The sequence below is a fragment of the Lissotriton vulgaris genome, chromosome 1_1 (genome assembly GCF_964263255.1).
Source record: "Lissotriton vulgaris chromosome 1_1, aLisVul1.2, whole genome shotgun sequence".
In the NCBI taxonomy this organism is placed as follows: domain Eukaryota; kingdom Metazoa; phylum Chordata; class Amphibia; order Caudata; family Salamandridae; genus Lissotriton; species Lissotriton vulgaris.
The window spans coordinates 453,853,461-453,876,523 of record NC_141685.1 but is presented as its reverse complement, the minus strand read 5'-3'; the positions used below and the strand labels follow the sequence as shown (position 1 = coordinate 453,876,523).

The 23,063-nt window shown below is 42.2% G+C and overlaps 1 protein-coding gene across 1 annotated transcript in view; it reads right to left on the bottom strand.

The window, feature by feature from the left end:
- Positions 1 to 23,063, bottom strand: part of ROR1 (ROR family WNT receptor 1) — a 689,389-nt gene that overhangs the window by 32,136 nt on the left and 634,190 nt on the right. The window contains exons 6-8 of the mRNA XM_086953588.1: positions 18,769 to 19,086; positions 11,587 to 11,832; positions 8,867 to 9,078 (exon numbers count right to left, since the gene is read on the bottom strand). Of these exons, the coding sequence (XP_086809714.1) occupies positions 8,867 to 9,078; positions 11,587 to 11,832; positions 18,769 to 19,086 (776 nt within the window). The remainder of the gene's footprint in view (positions 1 to 8,866; positions 9,079 to 11,586; positions 11,833 to 18,768; positions 19,087 to 23,063) is intronic.

The window sequence follows — 23,063 nt, the reverse complement described above, 5'->3', positions numbered from 1 at the left end:
CACAAAGTATTGTGAAATCTTCAGAAATTAATAAGCCTATTGGCAGGCGGCCTGCTGACCCTTGTACTGTGAATAGAAAGTGGCAAGCAGCAGACAGGTGGTGTGTGTCTCCAGTCAGATTTCGAGTCAGTAATCTAGTTCTTCTAGTACAAACAAATTAGACGTGTTGCTCTGGACAAAGGAGCTGGACTGATGATATAAATAGAAATTAGGAACAGCAAGCCAGATGTTTTCCTCGTTATTGGACAAGCTGCCAACTGTTTTCTGTGGCTTGCTCCCTAGGCATCGAGGTGGGGTCTGGATGAGTTACTCTCATAGTTCTGACAAGTTTTTTTAAATGTATTTTGTTTTTTTACAATATAAGCCCTTTTCTGTCGGTTTTTAAATCATCTTTAATTATTCCTTTTACAGCGCCTAAAGGCCAATTTCAGCTTGTTTGTTGCGCTTTATAAAATCCCAAAACAACAAAACATGAGGCAATCAAGTTACAGGAAGGCACACATTTTAACTTTCACTGAGTGCTAAAGTGTTTCATGTCTGTGTCCCCTACACGTGTAGAGAAATAAAGGTAACGACCACTATATGTTTAGTTGACAGGGAACCGTATAACAATACAAAGTGAAAGTGAAAACATACCCTCCCATGTAAGAGCTATACCCAAACCGAGTTGGGCTTGTTTACTATGTTACTTATGATCTTGCAATTTAGTGCAAAGAATGGCTCATTCGTTCACAACTTTGTGACTTTCCCAATGTGATCGTTCTTGCACTAGTAATGGTTCCATTGCACAAGAGGTGGGCAAAAAGTCCTCATCTCAGGCTTAGAAGTGCTATAGTGCATTAAGCAAAACCTGAAAGTGCGCTGCCATGTCCACATCTGCATATTTTGAGCAGGATAAAAAATATGAATTGTGGGGTGCAAAGTTAGCGCTTACATTGTAACAAGTGGATGGCCCCATGTAAATGAGGGAATCTTTCTGCCCATGCACATGCCTCAAATGATGGAAATATGTTTGTGGGCAAAATGGCCCTGAGGGACATGTTGAAGGACGACCACCTGGGAAGTGGCAAGATGTACTTACAGTGAAACAGAGTACTTCTGTTGATCTTAGAGAGAAAAGAGTAGCCTGGGAAACATTTAGGAAATTCAGCCAAACCGCCTTCCCATCGTACTTGCGTCCCAAAATGCAGGTCGAGTTTTGCCCTTGTGGAGACGCTAAGAGAGGACTTATAAAGACAATTTTATGACTTTTGACTGATTTCCACTTGTAATGAGGTATAACTTATTCTTGTTTAAGTTACACTATAATCACAAAAGGGTGTATGTCAGTGAGGTAAGAGCGCTTAAGTTTGGGTATTGGATGCATTCTTACGTTTCCTCTTAACTTGCTCTTGTTGACATCACAAGGGGTGTATCAAGGGAATAGTTAGGGAAAGTCCATACAAGCCTGGTTCACAGGTGTATCCGTTTGATATTCACAAACATTTTAACCAGCCGCGGCCCGTCAGGTAAGAGCGGTGGTGCGTGGTGGTGCCAGGTGGGGGGATTTCAACAGATCACGACGAGGAAAAAATTAATTATTTATTTAATTTTCCCTCGTGGTCGTCTGTTGAATCCCCCCCAACCCGGCACCAACACTCTCACCTGCATGGGCCGTGGAGGACCACCAAACACCCCAGATTTTCACACAGTGTAGAAGTAAGAGAGGAGATCTTAGAGAAAAATATTTATAAGCGAGAGAAAAAAGGATTCCTAAAATTGAGCACACATATAGGTGTCCTAAAAAGGTGTATATTAGGAGTATTTATAAAATACACACGCTTACTGTTTATGAAAACAGTTCTAAATATCTTTTTTGTGACTTCCACTTACTGCTCCTCAAGACAGTCTAAAGCATGGACGTCATTTTGGGGTGAGAGCCCTGGTCTGCCCTCTGCAACCCTGGCCCAGCCTTTTCCACCTCTCGGGGCAGAGTTTGCGAAATTAGTGACAAGGACTGTAAAGGACGGCTAACCCTTATAGGTGGACGTCTGGCTCTGCCTTCCTTATTTTCTGCCTATGTTTAGATATTGTTAGTGAATAAAACTAGCTTTTTCCCAAAAGGGGGCACAATTGGATGAACTGGACCTTTGCTGGCAGCATGGTTAAATTAAGTACAATGATTTTAAATGTATGTTGTGGTTGTGCTGGAGGGTCAGAGTGTGTTTATGTGAGAGAGATGTGTGCATGACCACATCTGAGTGAAAGTGATTGAGAGCCAGTGACAGGTTGTGAGTGAGAATGAGTGAATTCAGAGTCATTAAAGTAATTATGAGTTAGTTAAAGTGAGAGACTGCAAGCGAGAGTGTGGGTGACTGACAATGAGTGATTAAGAATAAGTATGAGGGAGTGTGAGTAATATTGAGTTACAGAGATTGAGTGTAACTGTGAGTGAGAATGAGAATGAATAAGAGTGACTGCAAGTGAATGTGAATGAGAACGTATTGTATTGCATTGTATTGTAATTGCATTTATATAGCGCTTACTACCCCTGACGAGGCGTTGAAGTGCTTTTTCGGCGAGTAGCACGCAACTCCGGGACCCATAGAGGATTAGTGTTGAATTAGTATAGTGAAACATGCAAGTACATTTTAAGTGGTGGATAGATTAGTCAGTTATTTGGATTTGGAATGATAGCAGAAGGATAGAAGATGACAAAGGTTTGTATTTATATAGCGCTTGTTGAAGCACGCTATTCAGGAAGCCTACAAAGGATTAGTGGTGAATTAATATGGTGAAATATGAAGTAATTTCAGTGGTGGATATTAGTCAGTTACTTGGAGTGAGAAGGATAGTGGAGGGATAAAAGGGTAAGAAAGATTTGCATTCATATAGCACTTGTTACCCCTGATGGGTGTTGAAAGCTTTTCTGGCGAGTAGCACGCCACTCCGGAACCCATAAAGGATTACTGTTGAAAATTAGTATAGTAAAAAATATGAAGTAACTTGAGTAGTGGATATGTTATTCAGTTATTTGGGTAGTATATTAGTATAGTTTAATATGGAATTTGAGAAGTGAACATGTTAGTCTGTTAATTTTGATTGAAAAGGATAGTGGAGCGATAAAAGAGTGAAGGATTTTTTTTAAGGTCTTAGCAGTAGGAAGAGGCTTTTGGATGAGTAAAAAGGAGTTTTGGAAGGAAGGAGTCTGTGGGGAGAGTTTAGAAAGGTTTGTTTTAGGGGATCAGTGTAGTAAAAAGAGGTGTCAGATGATGCAAGGAGGGGTAGAGAAGTATAGAGTCTAGAAAGGGTTATTTTGGCGATCATAGTAGTGGTGCGGGGTTTGGGAAAATGAGAGAGTGGATGTAGAGGATATATTGATAGATGTATAGGATGAGAGATAGGGTAGTGCATTGGAAGGAGTAGTAGAAGAAGTTTGAGATGAGTCCGAAGGTTGGGCTAGAAGATATATTGAGCGAGGTATAGGCTGAGAAATAGGGTAGTGCGTTGGAAATGCTAAATTAGAAGAAAGGGATAAATATATAGATCCATAATTACATTGAAAATATATAGATACATAAAGGAGGTAAGTGTATGTAGATTAAAGGTATTGATAGAGGCAAAGGATGAGAAATAGGGTAGTGCATTGGATATGCTTTTCCAGGAGAAAGGTAACAGACACACAGATCCAAGTACATGTTAGGTACATAGATGCACAATGGAAGTATGTACATGTAGACCAAAGATGATTTTTATTTATTTATTATTATTTTTTTTTCTCTCAACAACATAATTATTTTACATGTTTATATAAAGTAATACACAAAGATAGGTAGATATCTGTAGTGAAAACAAATGCTTGTATACAGAGGGATATGCTGTAAATTTCTGTTTGCTTATGTGGGGAAGAGCCAAATCTTGAGTAGTTTTCTGAAGATAAGGTGGTTGTCGGTGGACTTTATGTTGGGGGTAACCAGTTCCATAGTTTGGCTGCTTGAACAGAGAAGGATGTGCCACCCATGGTTTTTTCTTGTATGGTGGGATTTTGAGGCGAGATGCTCCTTTAGAGCGGAGGTTCCTTTGTTGAATGTGTTTGGTGATTTTATTCCTGATGAAGAGTGGTCCCATTCCATGTATTGCTTTGTGGGTGATACAAAGCAGCTTGAATGTGGATCTTCTGGCAACCGGTAACCAATGCAGGGCTTTCAAGGCAGGGGAGATGTGGTCTCGCAGTTTGATATGCAACAGTAGTCTGGCAGCCGAGTTCTGAATCTGTTGTAGTCTTTTCATGGACGTTAAAGGTGATCCATGGTAGAGGCTATTGGCGTAATCGAGTTTGGACAGAACAAGGGAGATGGTAGCTTGTGTGCAAATCACCAAATGAGGGAAAATTCATAGCAGCGTTTTTATAGTAGCAAAGCTTGATCTTGCTAGTTTAGCCACTTGGGCATTCATCGACAGCTTGGAGTCCATGGTCATTCCGAGGTTTCTTACTTCCTTCGATACTTTAGGCAGTGATCCCAGTTCATCAGGCCATGCAGCAAGCGCGTTGTAATGTTTCCAATCACCACACATGAGTATTTTAGTTTTTGAAGCATTCACTTTGAGATGGCTCTCGGTCATCCACTGATAGACGGCTCTGAGACAGCTGAAAATTTGTGATTTTCCAATGTCTTTGGGGCATTCCAGTTGAAGGAGTATTTGCGTGTCATCTGAATAGTTATAGCACGTGAGGTGAAATGTATTCATCAGTACTGGTAATGACTTAATGTAGATGTTGAAAAGCATGCGTGAGATGATAGAACCTTGAGGGACCCTGCTTTTGTGGAGTACGGTTAGAAAGGTGGTGTATGGATGACATTAGTTCTTTTTTATCGAAGGTAGGACACGATCCAGTCTGGAGCAGTTCCCCCTATGCCAGCTTCATAGAGTCTTTGTTTCAGAGTGTCATGGTCAACCGTGTCAAAGGCAGCTGAGAGGTACAAGAGGAGTAGCACAGCAACCCCGTTGCTGTCAACTGTATTCTTTAGGTCATCCCAGATGGCAAGGAGGGCAGATTCAGTGCCCCTTCCCGGATGGAATCCTGTTTGGAAGTCTGAAAGTATGTCATTCTCTTCAATGAATTGTGACATCTGGGCGAACACTGCTCTTTCTATCAGTTTGCCCAGGAACGGTCGATTTGTAATGGGTCTGTAGTTGTCAGGGTTCAGCGGGTCCAAGTTTGTTTTCTTCAGTAAAGAGCGTATGTATGACTTTTTGAGTTCTTCTGGAAATATTCCAGTAGTTAAGGAATCATTGATGATTCTTCTTACTGGAGTGGCAGCAGAGGTTGTTAAAAGAATTGTCTTGAAAGTTTGTGGCGGACAGGGGTCATAAGGGCTGCCGGCAAGCCTGCTTGCTTTGACCAGGTCAATATATTCACCGTGTGAGATGTGTTGGAAGGAACGGAGAGGCTTGATTAGAGCATTCTTGGATTGTTGTTTTGTACAAGGGTTAGTGCTGGTGCTTTGTTTCTGTTTTAAGTACGATTCCTTAGCGTCTGCTTTGTCCGTGTAATGATTTGCCAGTTTGTCTGTGAAATCTTGAGTAACAGGATGAATTCCTTCTAGGCAATTTGGTTTGCGAAATTCATTGAGTATTTTATAGAATTCTTTATTTGCATATTTAGCGTTTTGAATTCTGTCTGAATAGTACCTTTTCTTAGCTTTTTTGATAGTCGATTTGTATAATCTGTTAATTTTCTGTAGGTGAAGTTTGTCTTGTTTGGCGTTTGTTTTGAGCCAGGTACGTTACAGCTTTCTAATTTGTTGTTTTATGTCTTTTATTTCTATGTTCCTCAAGGCGCTTTTTTTCTTTTGTTCTGTTGTTTGGTTTTGAGTGGTATCAGGATGTCAAAAGCTTCATGTAGCCACTCATATAGATTTTGAACAGAATTTATGGTTTCCAGATTTGTACTGGATGTTAGTTGTGTTTCCAGGTGTTCCAAATTGAGTTTGTTCCACGGTCGATAGGTGGATGAATGTAAGGTAGTTTTAGGTGAGTCGCTTAGCATTGTTTTAAATTGGAAGGCAAGCAAGTGGTGGTCTGACCATGTGACTGGAGTTATAGTTTGAGAGGTAACTAGTTTAGTATTAGCAAAAATTACATTGAGAGTAAGGGTGAATGTGAGTAAGATTTAAAGTGGGTGAGTATGAATGGATAGCAGTCACTCAGTAAGTGAGAATAAGTTATAGAGAGAGTGGGAATGAGAGAGGGAGAGTAAGAATGAGTGAGAAAGTATGAGTGAGTCAAAGTAAGAACCAGGAAAATCGGCGAGGGAGAGTAAGATTGATTATGAGTGAGTGAGAATAAATTAGGGAAAATGAGAAGGAATGAGTGGGACTCAGTGTGAATGAGAATGAATGTGAGTGAATGTAGAAAAGTGTGAGTCAGACTGTGGTAGTAAGCTTGCTAGTCTGCCATTGGACCTGGTATACTGAATGTAAATGCTGTCTTAAAGAGGCAATCATTGTAAAATAGGTGTCCTACCAATGCTGGAGTTAATTCTTGGCATAATGGGAGCCAATGGTAAAATACTGAGCTGGGTTACTAGAGGTAATTCTTGGCATATGGGACACCTTCGGAAAAATTATGTCATACTTGGAGAAATGCTTGACATAGGGGGCACGCATGGTAAAATGCTGGCTAGCACATATGGGATAATTCCTGACATTAGTAGCACACCAGGGTTACCAATAGAATATGAAAGGCATTAATGGCACAATCATGGCATTGTCATATTGTAAATAATTGTTGCCTCTTGAGGGCACCCATGACAATGGGCTGTCCCGGTCACAATGGAGATGATTTTTTACATATAGGGCACACATTGTACATTTTTAAAAAACGCTTTCAACTACTGTCAGCACTGGGTTTATTGGCCCACTCACCATGGAATGACATGGTTTTGTAATGAGTGCCCTTTAAATTCTTATAGAGGCTTAGGAAGTTTGTGTAAAAATTGTGCACCAATTGACCAACTTTAAAAAAAAAAATCCTAATGGGGGTAGAGCCCCCCCCCCCCCAACCTTCCTTGAAGCTGGTTCACTCACCTAGCTCACTAGCTACAATTCTGGACAAGTGTTTCACCCTGACTCCTTCAAAGATCAAGTCAGTACCCTAACATCTGTGACATCTAAAATAGCTGTGTGTCTGTGCTGTGTTATTTTAATCATGCGCAATTATTATCGAAATTCAGCAATGTCAATTACTGTGATGTCATGGGTGTTAAGGTCATGTAACATGACATTACCGGAAGATTGAGGGTCAAAGGTCATATGATGTTACTTCCTGTGATGCCATTAAAGTCAAAGGGTGTGTGATATCGCCTCTTTTACTCATGGAACTTTGGTGAATCCTAATCCATGCTCTTAAATTTAGCCAGCTTCGAAGGGAAGGTTAGTGAATACCCTAATAGGCTGCATATTAAAATATTTAAATAATATTTAGTTGGAAGGCACACATGCCTTTTATTTTCATTAGGGCTCCTGTTCACAGGGATTTGTTATTTACATTGATTACATCTTCATTTATATTTCACCCAAACTTTTAGATAACAATTTTTTGTTCAATTATTTAAATGTATTTCACTCACAAGTCTACGTACATGAGTAATGGTCTGACCACAAGGGACACTCATAGGCATTGAAGGCATGGCCTGTTAAACAGGGAAACAGGGAAATTATTATTCACCCTATAGAGGATATTGTGTCCGTTTAAGACAGTAATTAAGAAATACCTAAGGGTACTCAGAAAGCAGTTGATAACCGAGCCCTGAATATGCTCCAGGAATGGTTGTGAAACATGTAAAGACTGAAAGTATCTCTGAGCATGAGTTAAATACATTTAAATAATTGAATGAGATTTCTTTATGAATGATTTGGACGAAATGGGGAATAATGTGTATTTAATGTAAATATCACATGCCCTGGACTTCACTGATATTTAGAGAGTGATTACTTCCCAAAACACAAAACAATACAAAAATAGGTGACAGAAGTTTGGTAAATTTCGTTTTGATGGGTGAACTAATTGATAATAACATACTAAGATGTCATAAAGGTCATAAAGGATTCCATATGCAGAACATCACATGTACTAAAGAATCCTTCACTGCTGCTGAAGCAACTGCCTTGAACTCCCTATTGTTCAGAATTATAACTCAGTTCAATATCCTTGCCTTCAAGAAGCACTTCAAGACTCACTGGTTCGACATTCTCTTTCACTGACTGCCTTCTACCCACCAATAACATACATTAGTTTGAACACTTATCTTAAATGAAGGATGTCTTTGTGTGACAAAAGTCCACCTTAACTTTGTGATTGGTGCTAGTTTTTCCAAGATTTTCTTACATACGTAACGGTAACATTAGATATATGTAAGTGCCCATATAACGTTTGGTGCAGGAGTGGTATACAAATGGTAAAAAAAAAGATCAAATACAGACTTGTTGAGTTCACATAGGCCTATGGGCTGGAGAATCAGTTAAAGTATGCAACACTATTGCTTTCGCCTGAAGAAACAACCAATGTGTAGTCACTCACTGGTCAAAAAGGAAGCAGAAGGAGTGGAAAACGTTGAAGCTATGACATGCATGAAACCCCACATACACACTCTCATGCAATTTCAAACACTGCCACAAAACTCACAGTAATCTGTAATTCACATATTGGTTACCTCACAAAAGCTGTCAGATACTTGAAATAGTTTTACCAAAGTTGAAGACAGTTACATTTAACTTCTTCATGAACTGAAGCCGAACCTAATTGATGGCACTTAATTTCCAGACCAAAACATTGCTTTTGCTCCATATTTATTAAACATGAATTCTAAGAATACAAGCCTTACCTTCTGTTTGTAAGCGTTAAGCATTGACATCTCCACGTTCTGCCCCCTGACATGTTTCGGCTGCCTTTGAACTGGAGGGGACGTGGCCTTCTGGTTGTTGCGGCAAATACAGATGAAGAAGAACAAGAGAGCGATGGCTAGAGGGATGGCAACGCTTGGCACTAGTATGTAGAGAATTTCCATTTTACTCTTGTCTTTGGTTTCCTTGTAATCTGTATTATAAAATATTTTTAACATGTTATGCATATAAGGATGAATAACTCAATAAACAAAATGTTGACCTCTGTATTGCCTTCAAAGGGAAAGTTTGCACATCCTCACAGCAGTAAGTGGAATGGCAAGTTGTCTGCATCAATATTTGATGCAAACCATAATATAAGCCCAGACTCAGACAGTGCAACCACACAAATGGTACAAATGTGCATCAGTTAATTTCGTAATAAAAATGCTGCCCATAAAGAAAGAACATGATAAGATTAACTTAAAAAGGGTGCTACAAATAGATTGTTTTACAGAACCTACATGAAACAACAAAAAACAAATAAACAACAACAAAGCTGCAATATACTACATGCACAGAACCATATTAAGAGAGTGGGGAGGTGAGATGGCAAAGCAGGGGAATTGAGAGAACATAGTTTACAGATGCTCCCAAAATAAATCATAGGTTTTATGGAGGTGCGCTAATGAATGTATGCTAGAACATAATCCTATTTTTATCATTATTTTTCTCCTTTACGTTACTATAAAACTATTAATGTTATAATTATTGAACTGTATTGCATTGTTGATGTTATAATGATTATTATAATGATGAATAGCAGAAATATATTTATTGCTGTATGCATTGATTTTAGTATTGGCATTACATTTAATGTAATTTCTATTAGGGATAATATATTAATTAGCATTTTAAGTAGTATTTCTATAATTGTTGTCATTAGTATTCAATTTCCTACAAATCATATTATCATTAGTATAGTGTATGATCACAAGTTATTTTTATTTAACATGTGTACAATTACTATTAAAATTTAAATATAAATTAGACATAATAGTGTTTTGATGCCCAGGGCAGAAATAATTGTATTGTTTTTACTAATGATGCCATTGGTGATGTAATGATATCAGTGATGTTATCAGTGAAGTCAGCTAGATGTCATCCGAGATGCCATGTTTGAGGCCATTTACAGTGCACGGGATGTGAGATATAGTTTGTGCAGCTAACCATAACGTGGCAATTATAGTTTGTTTTTGGTTTCTTAATCATAACTCTCCATAAACAGTTTTTTGAGGCTATTTAATAGTATTTGAAAAATATTTTAATTGATTATGAGCATAGGTTTTCCATAGCAAAGTTTTTTCAGAGAAGGATTCTTGTTTTATGATATACTACATCCACCTTCTCAGCAGCCAACCTCAGTTGCCACTGGTCTTTTACCTCATACTCTGGGGATGGCTGAAAGGCCTGGAATGTAGGAGTGGCATACATCTTGGACTCATGATGCTTCACCTATAACACAACAGCTTCATTAAGAGTATAGTTTTGAAAATTGATAAACGGATAGGTTCTTTTACAATAAATATGTAGTTAAGAACGCAGACTTATCTTTTTTTTTAAACACATTCAGTGTGTAGAAGTGGGAGATACCTCAAGCTATTCTTTGCCAGGCCCAGTTAACAATGGACACTGATTGCAGTTATAATTGGAATGATCAGATTTTATAGAACTGCATTTTGTTCAATAAGGGCACCAATCATGCAATACAAACAGATGTATAGCTATATAGATGTGCTTATATACATATACACACACATGTGTATGATATTGTAGAAACCATGTTAATTTCTCTGAAAATGTAAACAAACATTATAGTGGCGTTCTTTTTGTGAATTGTGATCTTGGTAGCCGCTGCCCGTTTAGGGAAGAACGATGGGGCCAGGTTGGGGGGGATTCGACAGATGACCACAAGGGAAAATTAAATAAATAACTAATTTTCCCTCATCGTCCTCTGTCGTACTCCCCCCCACCCAGCTCCACCGCTCTTACCTGCACGGGCTGTGGCTGAATCTTGGGATTTGTTTGCTAGATTCCTACCATTGAAAAATGACACTGTAGTCTTGTTTATGTAATTTGCCATTTTTTTCAGTTCAGAAAGATTTGTATTATGATAAAGGAACACAATGGTACATAATAGTGTAAAAACAATAAAAAATAATGAGAATATATAAAATACACCAGTCAGATTGGAAAGCATACAAGAGAATAAAAAGATAAGAACAAAAAATAAAAAGTAAAAATATTCTAATAGTGTCTATATTAGAGAAAACAACACTGTCATGAATCACATCAAAAATGAGGTAGAGATTATTACAAAGCAGGTAAAACAGTACAATGCATAAAAAATACAAATAAGCTATGCTATGTATTAACAAAAAGGACGTCACGGAGATTTAAATACTTCTTGTTGCAGAGGAATAGGTGTGGAGAAACGCCTGGCGCTAGCATCATTGAAAAGTATAACTGGTTCCCAGAGATCTAATCTTTTGGGCGCTAAATGATGTGGGTATTAATTTGCACTTTTTTCTGAACCTTTTCTTTCAATACAATACATGAGAGCCCTGCTTTTTGGAATGCCAATAGTATTGTCATACTGTAGGTAGCACACAGACGACCATTTTCCAATTTAAATGTTATACAGAAATAGTATGATTTTTACCACATGCGTGAATGTCGCAAAGGTCGGATTTGACATGTTCATTTAAGGTAAGGCACCATGGGGCTTCCTTCTGGTTTCCAGGGTTTCGGCAGTAGGAATGGCCCCCGTTCAGCTCCGGATACCTGAGTGCTGTATAGCTGTGAGTATGGGGATACTGGGAATTCCAGGGCTGACACTGCAGGCCGGACCGAGTTATGCTGACGGTTCCACGGTAATCCACTCCAGTGCTGTTGTAGCATTTGTGATCTGAAAAACATGAACAAAATAGTTTGAACCTTTCTGACTCTGTAGCTCATTGACGCTTGCCTTTGGCCAGAACAGAAATTTCCAGATTACTATCTGACAATTATTTAGGTTTCTGCCACTGAACATTGCAGGACTTCATGTCCAGTGATGACTTTTAAGTTTTTGCTATATAATATTAAACATTTTGTACTTCCAAGGGCGTGACATTTAAAAGGATTTAAAAAGTACCCCTCCATTGTCTACACATACATTATACTGTGTAGGATCCACTTAAATAAAAAAGCACAGTTATCATTTCATATTCATTTTTAATATTCATATAGTTAACAGGGGAGAACACTAGATGATCGTCAGAGCTGAATATAGAGGAGTATGGTATGATCTTCCAGACAAAGAAAATGTTGGGAGTTGAGTAGAACAGTCAATAGCTCAGCATGTTGAGCTTGCATACTCCAAGGACCTGATGACAAGTCAAGGTGCTGTTTATCACACCTGATAAAAAACGATACCCTGGGGTTCAATATTTTTCCTCGGTGTGATAAATAGCACCTATTACGAATTAGTGGAGAATAGCTAGCCAGCGCTATATAAACCGCTCAAATAAATAAAGAAGCTTATTTTGATGTTTACAGCACCAGAATTCGTATGGTATTGTAAATACTGTATACATTTCCTCTGTTAAATTGCAGGTTTAACATGCCGAAATGATACGAATGTTGGGATATTTAATGCATCTGATTATTATCAGATGGGTTAAATAAAACCAAACTCGTAATTCCGTCCGGTGCGTAAAAAGGGGTTTACGCACTGAATGGAATTAACCACCCAACTTCTAATCAGGGCCTAAGACTGCCTTCTTCCACGTCAGGTATATACATTGTTTTAACAGTCAATTGGATAATGACAGGAACACAATGTTTACAGTGGTTTGAGATTGTGGTCATTTAGTGATGCAGGAAATATCATTTATTATAGGTTAGTTGTCAATAAAATAGGTATGAGAAATTCCTGCCTTTGTAAAAATCCCCAAGTTTTCATTTTGACCCCTGTGTGTGCTCTGAGTCATAACAAACTGGCTCAGCCACTGCACTATAGACGTCAATATACGACCATGGCAGGTATAGCAGAGATGATATCATGTATCCTTTGTCCTTACGATGACATCACTTGAATTAACATATTTCCTTTCACTCAGATGACAGCACAGAGTGCCCAAGTTTGATATAGGCTAATCACATAATATGGTGCCAGAATAGGTAACACATGCATATATTTTGTTGAGGAGAAACTTCTTCAGAAATCACTACAGGAAGCAAAGCTAAATCATGATTCACATAATTGAATGTGTTTAAATAGTCTTTTAAAAAAAAGTAATATCGAGCCTTTTGGGCAACACAATTGGGCCTCATTACGATGTGGTTTGGACCGCAATCGATGGCTTGCTGGTTGCGGTCCGAATCACATCTACTGCTGCGGTCGGACCGACGCATTGCAATTCGTGTGGTCGGAGGCAGCAGTCAGATGGGCCAACCAATACAATGGAGCCCGTCAGTTGGTCAGAAACTCCTCATAATCTCTTAGGGATGGCGTTTCTGCCATTGGGATTATGATGTTGGTTTTTGACAGCCTTTGCATGTCGGCTTTCTCGACATGGACATGCTTTCGGAAAGTGACTTTGGGAGCCCCTTAACACCACACAATGCAGGAATGTTAAAAAACTCCATTTTTTAATGGGAGCTTGTGCTGCGGGTGGTTTTGCCCGCTGCACAAACTCCCATTGAAAAATTGAAGTTTGCAATCGCACAATGAACGATCGCATCCTAATTGCAGGGTTGGAACGGTCAACTTGAGATTGTCGGTTCCCAATCAGCAGCGATGTAGGACAGCGGTCTTGTTTAAAAGCTTACAAGCAGTGGCGGGTGGTGACATTTGAAAGTGGTGGGGTGTAAAAAAGTTCAGGATGCGTGACCTGTGGCAATCTTCCATAATCAACACTGTTATAGCTATAGTTACACACCTATATGATTCATTTAATTAATTGTATCTGTATAGTGTGTGTGTGTGTGTGTGTGTGTGTGTGTGTGTGTCAAAGCACTTTGATACCCTATTATGGTATGAGTAGCTCTATAATAAATATTAAACAAAACAATGGTAAGTACTTTTTAAATCGTTATTGATGTAATTATTCATACAGACACATCTGACATTCTTACAGTGGATGCATATTTCATACAAACAGGGGTTGAAAAAAAAACCTGCCTCCAAGTCATAGTTTCTTCTAAGTACGTATGAAGTGATAACAAGCTGAGCGAGCGCCTTTGTTTCCCTCCTCTGTACTGGCATCTAGGTGTTGGGCTCTAGATAGCTCCCACTCAAGAAGAGACCACAAGAAAAGAAGAGTTGGCAGCCCTTTAAGTGAGGCCTTTGTGTTGTGCCCAGCTGGAATTGAAAATAGGAAACTCCCATCCCCCTTGCAGGTGCTGCTCGGAACAGACAGCAGACAATGTGTGGGTGCTGTTGAATGTGTACCTGTGTTGGCAAATTACACCGGGACAAATTCAGTGTATTTCACTGGGGCCGGCCCAGATAAGGCTCGATAATAGCTACCGGATCCAGAGCCCGACTGAATCGCCCTCATTTCCTGCACTGGCTGCGTTCCACTTTATGCATAAACACAGCTGCGTGATCACTGCAACATGATAAGAGCACATCACTCAAATCTACACCAATACACTTCCTACATGCCTCACACCCACTGTACACCTCATGATTCTGACATTCACTACAAGCTCATGAGCCACAACATTTTACTAGATGAAAGCTCCACTCTGGTCGCCAAGAACACCACCAGAACATTTCCCACATAGCCACACACTACAACCCACACCCTTCCAACCAAGCACAAAATACGACGCAGTAGGCTATTACCAGCGATTGTGCTTTGGTACTTTTTCAGAGGATGAGGCACTTTGCAAATGCAGAAACAATACAACTGGGATTTTTTTCCAAGGCTACCCTCTTATACTGAAAATATTCATGTTGATTTAATCTGTATTAAAGGGGTATATTTTTACCAATACATAACTAATGCGAGGTGTGCCAAGCAACACGTTATATTTTATAAATCCTGCGAAGGTGCCATTTTATCTGTTTATTAATTTATGCACGGGGAAAAATAAACATTAAGAGCCCGATTCCGATGCGGTTTAGAAATCTTCCCGACCGAATGGGTTTGGGAATGGTTTCAGACTGACTGTGAAAGGGAGAGTCCGACCGACCGAGTACGATACATTCGGATCTTTCCAGATACGATTCGGTATGACTCCCATTGACTTCAATGGGAGCCTATGGTCTGACCGAATGTATAGGCTCTCATTGAAGAAAAGGGTGGCTGGGGAAAATCGGGCACTTTGTGGCGGCAACCCACTGGTGCCTGCCACACTGTGCATGGCTGGTAAGGGGGGACCGATGAGTACCCCCCCGGGCCTGATTGGGAAGGCTCCAGGTTCATGGGGGCCTGCTACGGGCCCCCAAAGTCTGATTCCGACTGCTGATTCGAGTCGGACAGCACGATTAGGAAAGGCTGTTTGAATCCAGCATCATACTCGTCATTTGGAAACATGGCCCACAGAGACGTACGATTCTGCTCTGTACAGCTCGGTCATTCCAAATGCCATTGGGTTCGGTTTAGGATATTCCTAACGCATAACTCGCATCATACTTGTCGGTCGGAAACCTTTCCAAGTCAGTCAGAAAGACACATTCCCAATCCGATTCAGACGGGAGCAAATACTGTTAGGAGGGCTTCCTAACTGCAACTGAATCTGACCCTGAATGTGGAACATATTTAGTAGTCCTGCCGAGTAAAATACAGATGAGGCTGGCCATTTATGAGGCTTTGATGTATAAAGGCAGTGCTGCCCATATTCTGGCAGTCATTACCTGGCAGAACTACTCAGTAAAAATATGCATCTAGGGGTGCCAAGAGTATCTTATTGGTGCAAATCTCAGATGGAAGCTGCACGGATCTAATGTGATAAACATTGTGTGAAAAAAGGCATTCACACCTGAAAAAATTGATATTGGTTAATCTAATTTCTTTCAAAGCAAAGAAGCAGATACATGTTTGTTGAAAAAGAGGACAGACTGCATTTTAATCATTTTGCCCTTGGTAATATATTGCCTCAACATGCATATACTTTTAAGGTCCCCGGGGGGGGCGATCAAGTGATCTGACGGGAAGGAAGGGAGGGGGCAGACTCTAGGACTGAGGAGACACCAGGCACAAGTCGAATTAGGAGATACCTAGTTCGCAGGAATGAGGGGGGGTCAGAGTGTAGGCTGAGAGACTACCAGAGGACAGGCTAGGCTGAAGGCTGAGTGGACATTGGGCTGCTGGGAGGCATATGAGACAGCAGCAGAATGAGAGATTAAAGAAGCATCATGGGACAAACTATGAGATTATGGGAAGATCCAGATTCCAGAGGACAGGCTGGACGACTCACTCAATCAATCATGCTGGAATACTTCAGAGGTGACAGTGGACAGACTGAGACTGATGGGGGTGCTAAGGTACAGATTCAGATATAGCGTAGGCACCAAGAGACACACTCTGGCTGTACTACTACTCTGTGTCATAAACCGAACTTCGACCTGACCTTAAACCTATCCCCCATCATGATTACCCTTCAGGACTTTGACCTTGTTGATCTTTCCTCCTACAGTGGAGACTTAGCCTTCTGGCTGAGGCCCGGTGAAGCTACTTGATAGCTAAAGAGGAGATGGGTTGTGGACTTCCCCTTCGGCCGTCACCTACCCAGCCGTTCCTTGGTCCGACCTTCCTTCATCTCTCTGTTGTACCTCCCGCCTTCCCCTTCACCCTACCCCATACCTCTATGCACTCCATTCATCTTGTCTTCTACGATTTTTAAATGTTGTTCAGAGGAGACCTAGCTATTTGGCTCATGCCCGGTGGAGCTACCTGATAGCTATTGAGGAGATGGGCTGTTCACTTCGCCTTCGGCCGCCACCTACCCAGCCAGACCTAGGGCAGATTTTTCCCTTCGTCTCTCCATCGTATCTGCCCCCTACCCCGTTACCCTACCCCTTACCCTCTAAGCTCCTTTGACGTCGTCCTCAAAGATCTTTATACATTTCCTGTAACTGATGTAACCTGTAACTGATGTAATTTTGGAACAATGTGGAATTCATGCAAAGCGCTCTAATACCTTCGGGTCTAATCTGTTTTTATACCTGAACACTGAGACCTGAGCAACATGGCTGATGCCCGGTGGAGCTGCTAAACAGCTAAAGAGGAGATTGGCCCTGGTATACCCCTTAACGGTCACCTACCCAGCCAGACTTTGGACATAGTTTCTCCTCGTCTCCCTGCTTTTGGCTCCTTCCTCCACTCCCTCCCTCCCACAAACTCTCACAACACTGTACTTTGCTATGTTCTTGTAACTGATGTAACTTGTAAAGTAATAATCCTAAATGTAAAGCGCTCTGATACAAGCGCTCTGCTACCCCTTGGGGATTGGTTCGCGCTATATAAAACATTAACAAACAAACGAACTCTGGCAGCAAGGAGGTTCCGTCTGCCCATGGTAAGAGTGTCAGAGAGAAGATTCGGAGAACTGAGGCACAGCAGCGAAATGCCAATGCTGTAAAACCAAGGCAGCCTCAGAGGACAGGACAAGACAACCCAACTGCAGCACGAGACAGACCATGAAATCTCAAATGCAGAATGGGGAAGTGGAGAGAGCAAAGAGACCAGACAATGAAGAGGCACGCAGAGAGGGATGGGCAGCATCTATGCTTAATGAAACACCAGGCAACCCTGCAGAGAACATACTTCTGGCTGGCCACTGGGTTTCAGCGAGACGCAGTGCAATGTCAGCGGCATTGTGAAAGGCCCCAAACCTGTAAGGGACAAATCAAACAGTGAGCCTGAGGCCCGGATCCACTAAATGATATCCAAGAGGCCAAGAGGGGAGAGGGAGGGGGGGGGGGTAGGGCTCGGGGTAGTGGAGTCCGACATATAACAGACAGGAGTAAGGTAAGTTATTAAATACATTTTATTTTTACCTTGTACGCGATGCATCGCCCGGCCCCCCCACCCAACCGCCCTGCAGCACTCCATCGGCGAGCCACCACTGGCACTGAGCACTGCACTGGCACCAGTAAGGACTCATCCCGCAATCTGCAGTAATCTGCCCCGTCCCCACCATTTCACTCGCACTTCATAGCGCGGCCGGAGGAACACACAGAATAATAAAATGGTAACAACCATTTTATTAATCTGTTTAGACCGCTCTGCTTGCAGCAGGTGGGGCGATGCTCCTCTGCCCTTTATGAGGAACCGCACCTGCTTATTAGGCAAACAATGCCTTTTGATGTCTTATTTCCCCCCTTTGTGTGGTATTTAGTTCCATAGATTGCTCTGTGTTCGTGGTGGAGAAATTCACAGAAGTAAATCAATTTACACCTACCAGCAATCTTGTAAATTCCTGCTATGCCTAAATGTAGTATTTTTAGCTGTAAACTTATGTTTGTGCTCAAAATACCTTAATGAATACAGCCTGATATCTTATAATTATCACTTGCCATTTCTATGCCAGATTAAATTTGCTGATGGTCTTAGGTAATATAATTCTCTATTTGTAATATGGATTAGCACATTGCATCAATATTTTGTACACTGAACAGAATTGCAAGGACCTTATGCACATGTAATGTGATGTTCAAAATCTATGGGTAATTAGAAACCCCTTGGGTAATATGCATGCCTTTTTATATCTTTGGTAAAGCGCCAGTCACATTAACAGGTTGTTGGTATGTGTGAATTCAGTTACATTTTTTCTAACATTCTATAATTCCAAATTCTTCTTCACAGCACTGACAATTGTAACTTGAATTACCCCAAATGTCACTTACTTTTATTGATGGGCTCTGCGATGGGAATTCCAATCCGTATACAATTGGCAGCCTCAGGACTGTCTGGCTGTGGAAGGTCTTCACAGTTTGGCAGCTTTAACCTCATCAGGATCAGCGGATTGGACCTGGCAAAGATGTACTCAGCCTGGCAGAGGACATTTTCTAGAATTTCGCACTCGTCGCGGCACAGGTCCCGAGGCTTCGGAGCTGCTGAGGTTTCATCACAGTAAGGGAAGGCATAGTGGCATAAAGATGGAATGGCAAACTGGGAACATTTGTCTGATAAATGGTTGGATGTGCCAATCATTGTGAAGGCGGCTGCAACACAAAAAAGACTGCTTTCGTTAATAGGTCAAAAATAGGCATTTCTGCCTCTTAGGTCCAGTTCCCTTATATCAAATTGTAGGTAGATTCCAACTAGTTACTACTAAAAATGCTAATTTTGCTGGACCAAAGATACGCCCCACAACACAAATGAGACCTTACAGATCACCAATCGAAGTCACACTTATTGTTTGTCAATTACCAAAAAACATGGCTGCATAACCAAAGAGCAAGAAATTCTGGGACAGTAAATCTGCGAATCTCCCAATCCACTGCAGGTGGGGAATTTGAATAGTTCTGCACTTCTCCGTGGACTATACACATGCAATACACATGTATTGACACGCGTCAACCAATATGGAGGCTAACTTGGGCTTATATTTTATTGATTTTCTTGTCGTTAACAACAACAGTGAGCAGAGCGTACATTGGTATGCAGCAGCATAATTTTTGTTACACCACATGCTCTTTCAAAAAGTAGAGTGTCACAGTTACTCACACAGCAGGTGTTGCTGAGTGGTAGCACTCAGGAGCTTAACATGATGTAAATGACCATATCTGTTTGAACATGCATGAGCAATTACTGGAGTACCATGTGCTGCTATTGCGTGATGAGTAACATGTAGCAACTAGTAGTACTTAAGTGACAGGTTGAGTAGCACACTGACAACTTGAAGAAAAAGGGGGTGGGGGGCGTAAAACTAGGAGCTAAGTTGGGGAATCCCATACACCTCTTCATGTAGGTCTCATCTATACTATCTACGCCTGCTGCCCTGTTGTGTGGCCTTTTACGGATTTACGTGTTTGAGTGTGGCTGTGCTTCACATGGCCTCAGGCTGAGTGTCATAAGCTAAAGTGGAATGTGCTTTGTGCATGTGATACTATTCGGCCGAATTGGTCGCTTGCGGGGTCTGATGTGGTACGTCTACGCCTTGCTGCAGCGCCACCAGAATCGCGTCCCAGTTTGCAGAGATTGGGACTTTCCTAGGGCCATGGTTTCTTCATGCCAGATTGCTATGCTTTCCGCTCTAGCCCATGCAAGCACAGAGTATCTCCATGCCTGTAGGAGTGGAGGGTCAGGTGCCTTCCATCTTTTGGTAATTAATCTCTTGGCTGCCACTATGCCTAGGTCTATGAATCTGGAGGTTACCTTGGTGTTGCAGATTCTGTGGAATTTGTGTAGCAGGTATGTCGCCCAGTCAAAGGGTATATTGCGTTCAGTGCAGGTGTGGAGTATATCTGCTACTTCCCTCCAGTATGCGCTGAGGCTGGTGCTGCTCCAGAGCATATGTATGAGGTCGGCAAAGAGGGTGGTGCACATGGGACATACAGAGTTGGTGCAGTTGAAATATCTATTGATTTTGGCAGGCGTGAAAGACACACTCTGAGTGATATAATATTGTATCTGCCTGAATCTCATGTTTCTGGGAATGTTCACTGGGCTGGATAGCACCTGCGCCCCTTCTACATCTGAGAGGCGACGGCCTAGACCATACTCCCACTTGCGCCGGAGGGGGTCTAGGCTGAGCTGCCTAAGTGAGGCCGCGAACCAGCATGTGAGATGCCTGCCACGTCCCATGACATCTATGTATTGCATGGTGAGGTGTGTTTGTGGCTCAGTAGTGAGATCTCTCAATTTCTCCATGAGTGCAGTCACTAGGGAGCAGTGTAGAAGGAATTGGCCTGGGGGGAGCCCCTCATCTTCTATAATTGAAGTGTAGGGAACGAGTGCCCATCGCGAGATAGGTCTCCAAGGGATTGTATGCCTGCCTCATGTCAGTCCTGTAACTCAGTAGCTGTGAGTGCAGATTGACCACTAGGGGTACCTTCTAAAGGGAGCGTGGGGGCATAGGGTGTTATGTGCCGGGTTATGTAGAGGCTCCTGCAGTAGCATCTGTATGCCCCTTTGAGCATCAGGGATTCTGGGTGTCTTGTTTTTGCGCCGGGATGGAAGAACCTGAGCAGCTAGGGTAATGTGCACGGTGGGCGTGTAGTTGCTGTGTCGTCTCGTTGTCGGTCTGCCATCCATCTGGCTATCCACTGCAGTTGGGCAGCCAGGTAGTAGTGTTCAAAGCACGGGCCGCTAAGCCGTCCTGGTCCGTGGGCAAATATAGTTTCTTCATTGCCACCCTATGTTGGCCAGAAACCCATATAAAGTCTCTGGCCATCTTCTCTAGAGTGGCAAAGAAGTGGGGGGCACGTATATGGGCAGGTTCGCAAAGTAGTAAAGGAAATCTCGACAGGGTCACCATTTTCAAGAGTGCTACTCTGCCTGTCAAGGCAAGCTGGAGTGTGCTCCAAAATTGCATCTGAGATCTGGTGGCTGTTAGCACCCTGCCTAGGTTGTCATCGAGTAGGTCCGACGGTTGACAATATATTTTTAAGCCTAGGTATCAGAATGTGCCCGCACTCCACCGTACACTTCCCCCGTTCAACACAAGGTCCGGGTCGCAATTCACCTCGGCGCAGGCATATAGGTTGGATTTGGCGACGTTTACTTTCAGCCCTGATATGGCCGCAAAGTCCCGTGGGATATGGGCCATCTGTCTAGGCACGTCATTGATGTCGAGAAACACCGTTCCTAGGGTTGAGCTGAATGCTGGGTCCTCCAGTGTTGCGGTTTGGAGACACTGTGTGTGGACCGGAAGAAGCTCAGCCTCCTCGATGTTTCAGCATCTGGGGGTTATGATTGGAGTGTGTCCGTCCAAGGTATTCTGTCTGCCGAACTAAGGGGAGTAGAGCGGTACAACCTCCTATTTGGTCCAAGTGCACATGGAGTCTATGTACTATGGAGTAGTATGAGTAGACCTGTGTGTTGGGGTTGAGGGTGCCCTATATGTCTAGCAGTGCCCAGTGAGTGAGCCAGTCCGTGAGGGCCTGCACATTAGAGGTTACAGTGGTAGTAGTCAGGGGCAGGAATGACTTGTCTAGGTTATGACATCCCCCCTAATAAATGGATTCTGGTGGGTGTAGTTGGGTTAAAGGGCCTCCAGTCGGGCTAGAAGTGTCTGTGGTCGGGTTTCCACACAAATTAGCAGCCCTCATAGCACAGAAACGCATCTCTATTAAACTTTGCAGAGCATCTATACACCCACCCCTTCTCTTCCCTCATGCATAAAGTAAGCCGAGAATAAACAAATGATTGGAAGCCATTTAAGTGGTGCAGAAAAGCTTTTTCAATTTAAGAATATTTTCATACATTTTGCCATTTCAATGGCAAAAAGCTGGCCCCTCTTCTTTCCTTTTCCGCACTCCGTATGGTGGTTTCCGCTACCACCGTTTCGAGGCTGGATTATGGGAACGCCCTCTATCTAGGTCTGCCTAAAATCTTGACCAACAGATTGCAGGTGGTCCTGAATGATGTGGCGCGTCTGATCTTCAAGCTACCTAGATCCCATGCCTCTCCATTGCTGCTCAAGCTACATTGGCTTCCCATTGAGCATAGGGTGGAGTTTAAGAGCCTGTGTACAGCCCACAAGGCTATCTATGGGCAAGCCCCTGCCTATATTAACCCCTTCCATGCTCATGACGAGCTCAGCTCGTCATGCAGTACACTGGTCGTGTGCTGATGATGAGCTGAGCTCGTCATGAACAATGGAATTCAAGGGTCTGCAGCACAGCAGGGAAATCTCTGCAGCAGCCATGTGGTTAAAGAACGCTTGGGGGTGTACACCCCCAAGCGAGTCTTGAGGTCTGCCATATCCCAGCTTCTGGTCTGCCCTCGTTACAAGCTAAAAACCAAAGGAGGGAGATCCTTTTCGGTTCTGGTTCCACAGATCTGGAACAATTTACCAGAATCACTTTGGAAAGAAGTGAATCTCCTGCGTTTCAGGAAGCTGTTAAAAACCTTTTTATTTAGGGAGGTACTCGGCTCAGCTAAATAAGTTATATTACAGGCCTTCTGCCACTCTCTTGTCCTCATTCACTGTTGTTTGTTATCTGGTCTTGAGCGTCTAGAGACCTGTAAGTGA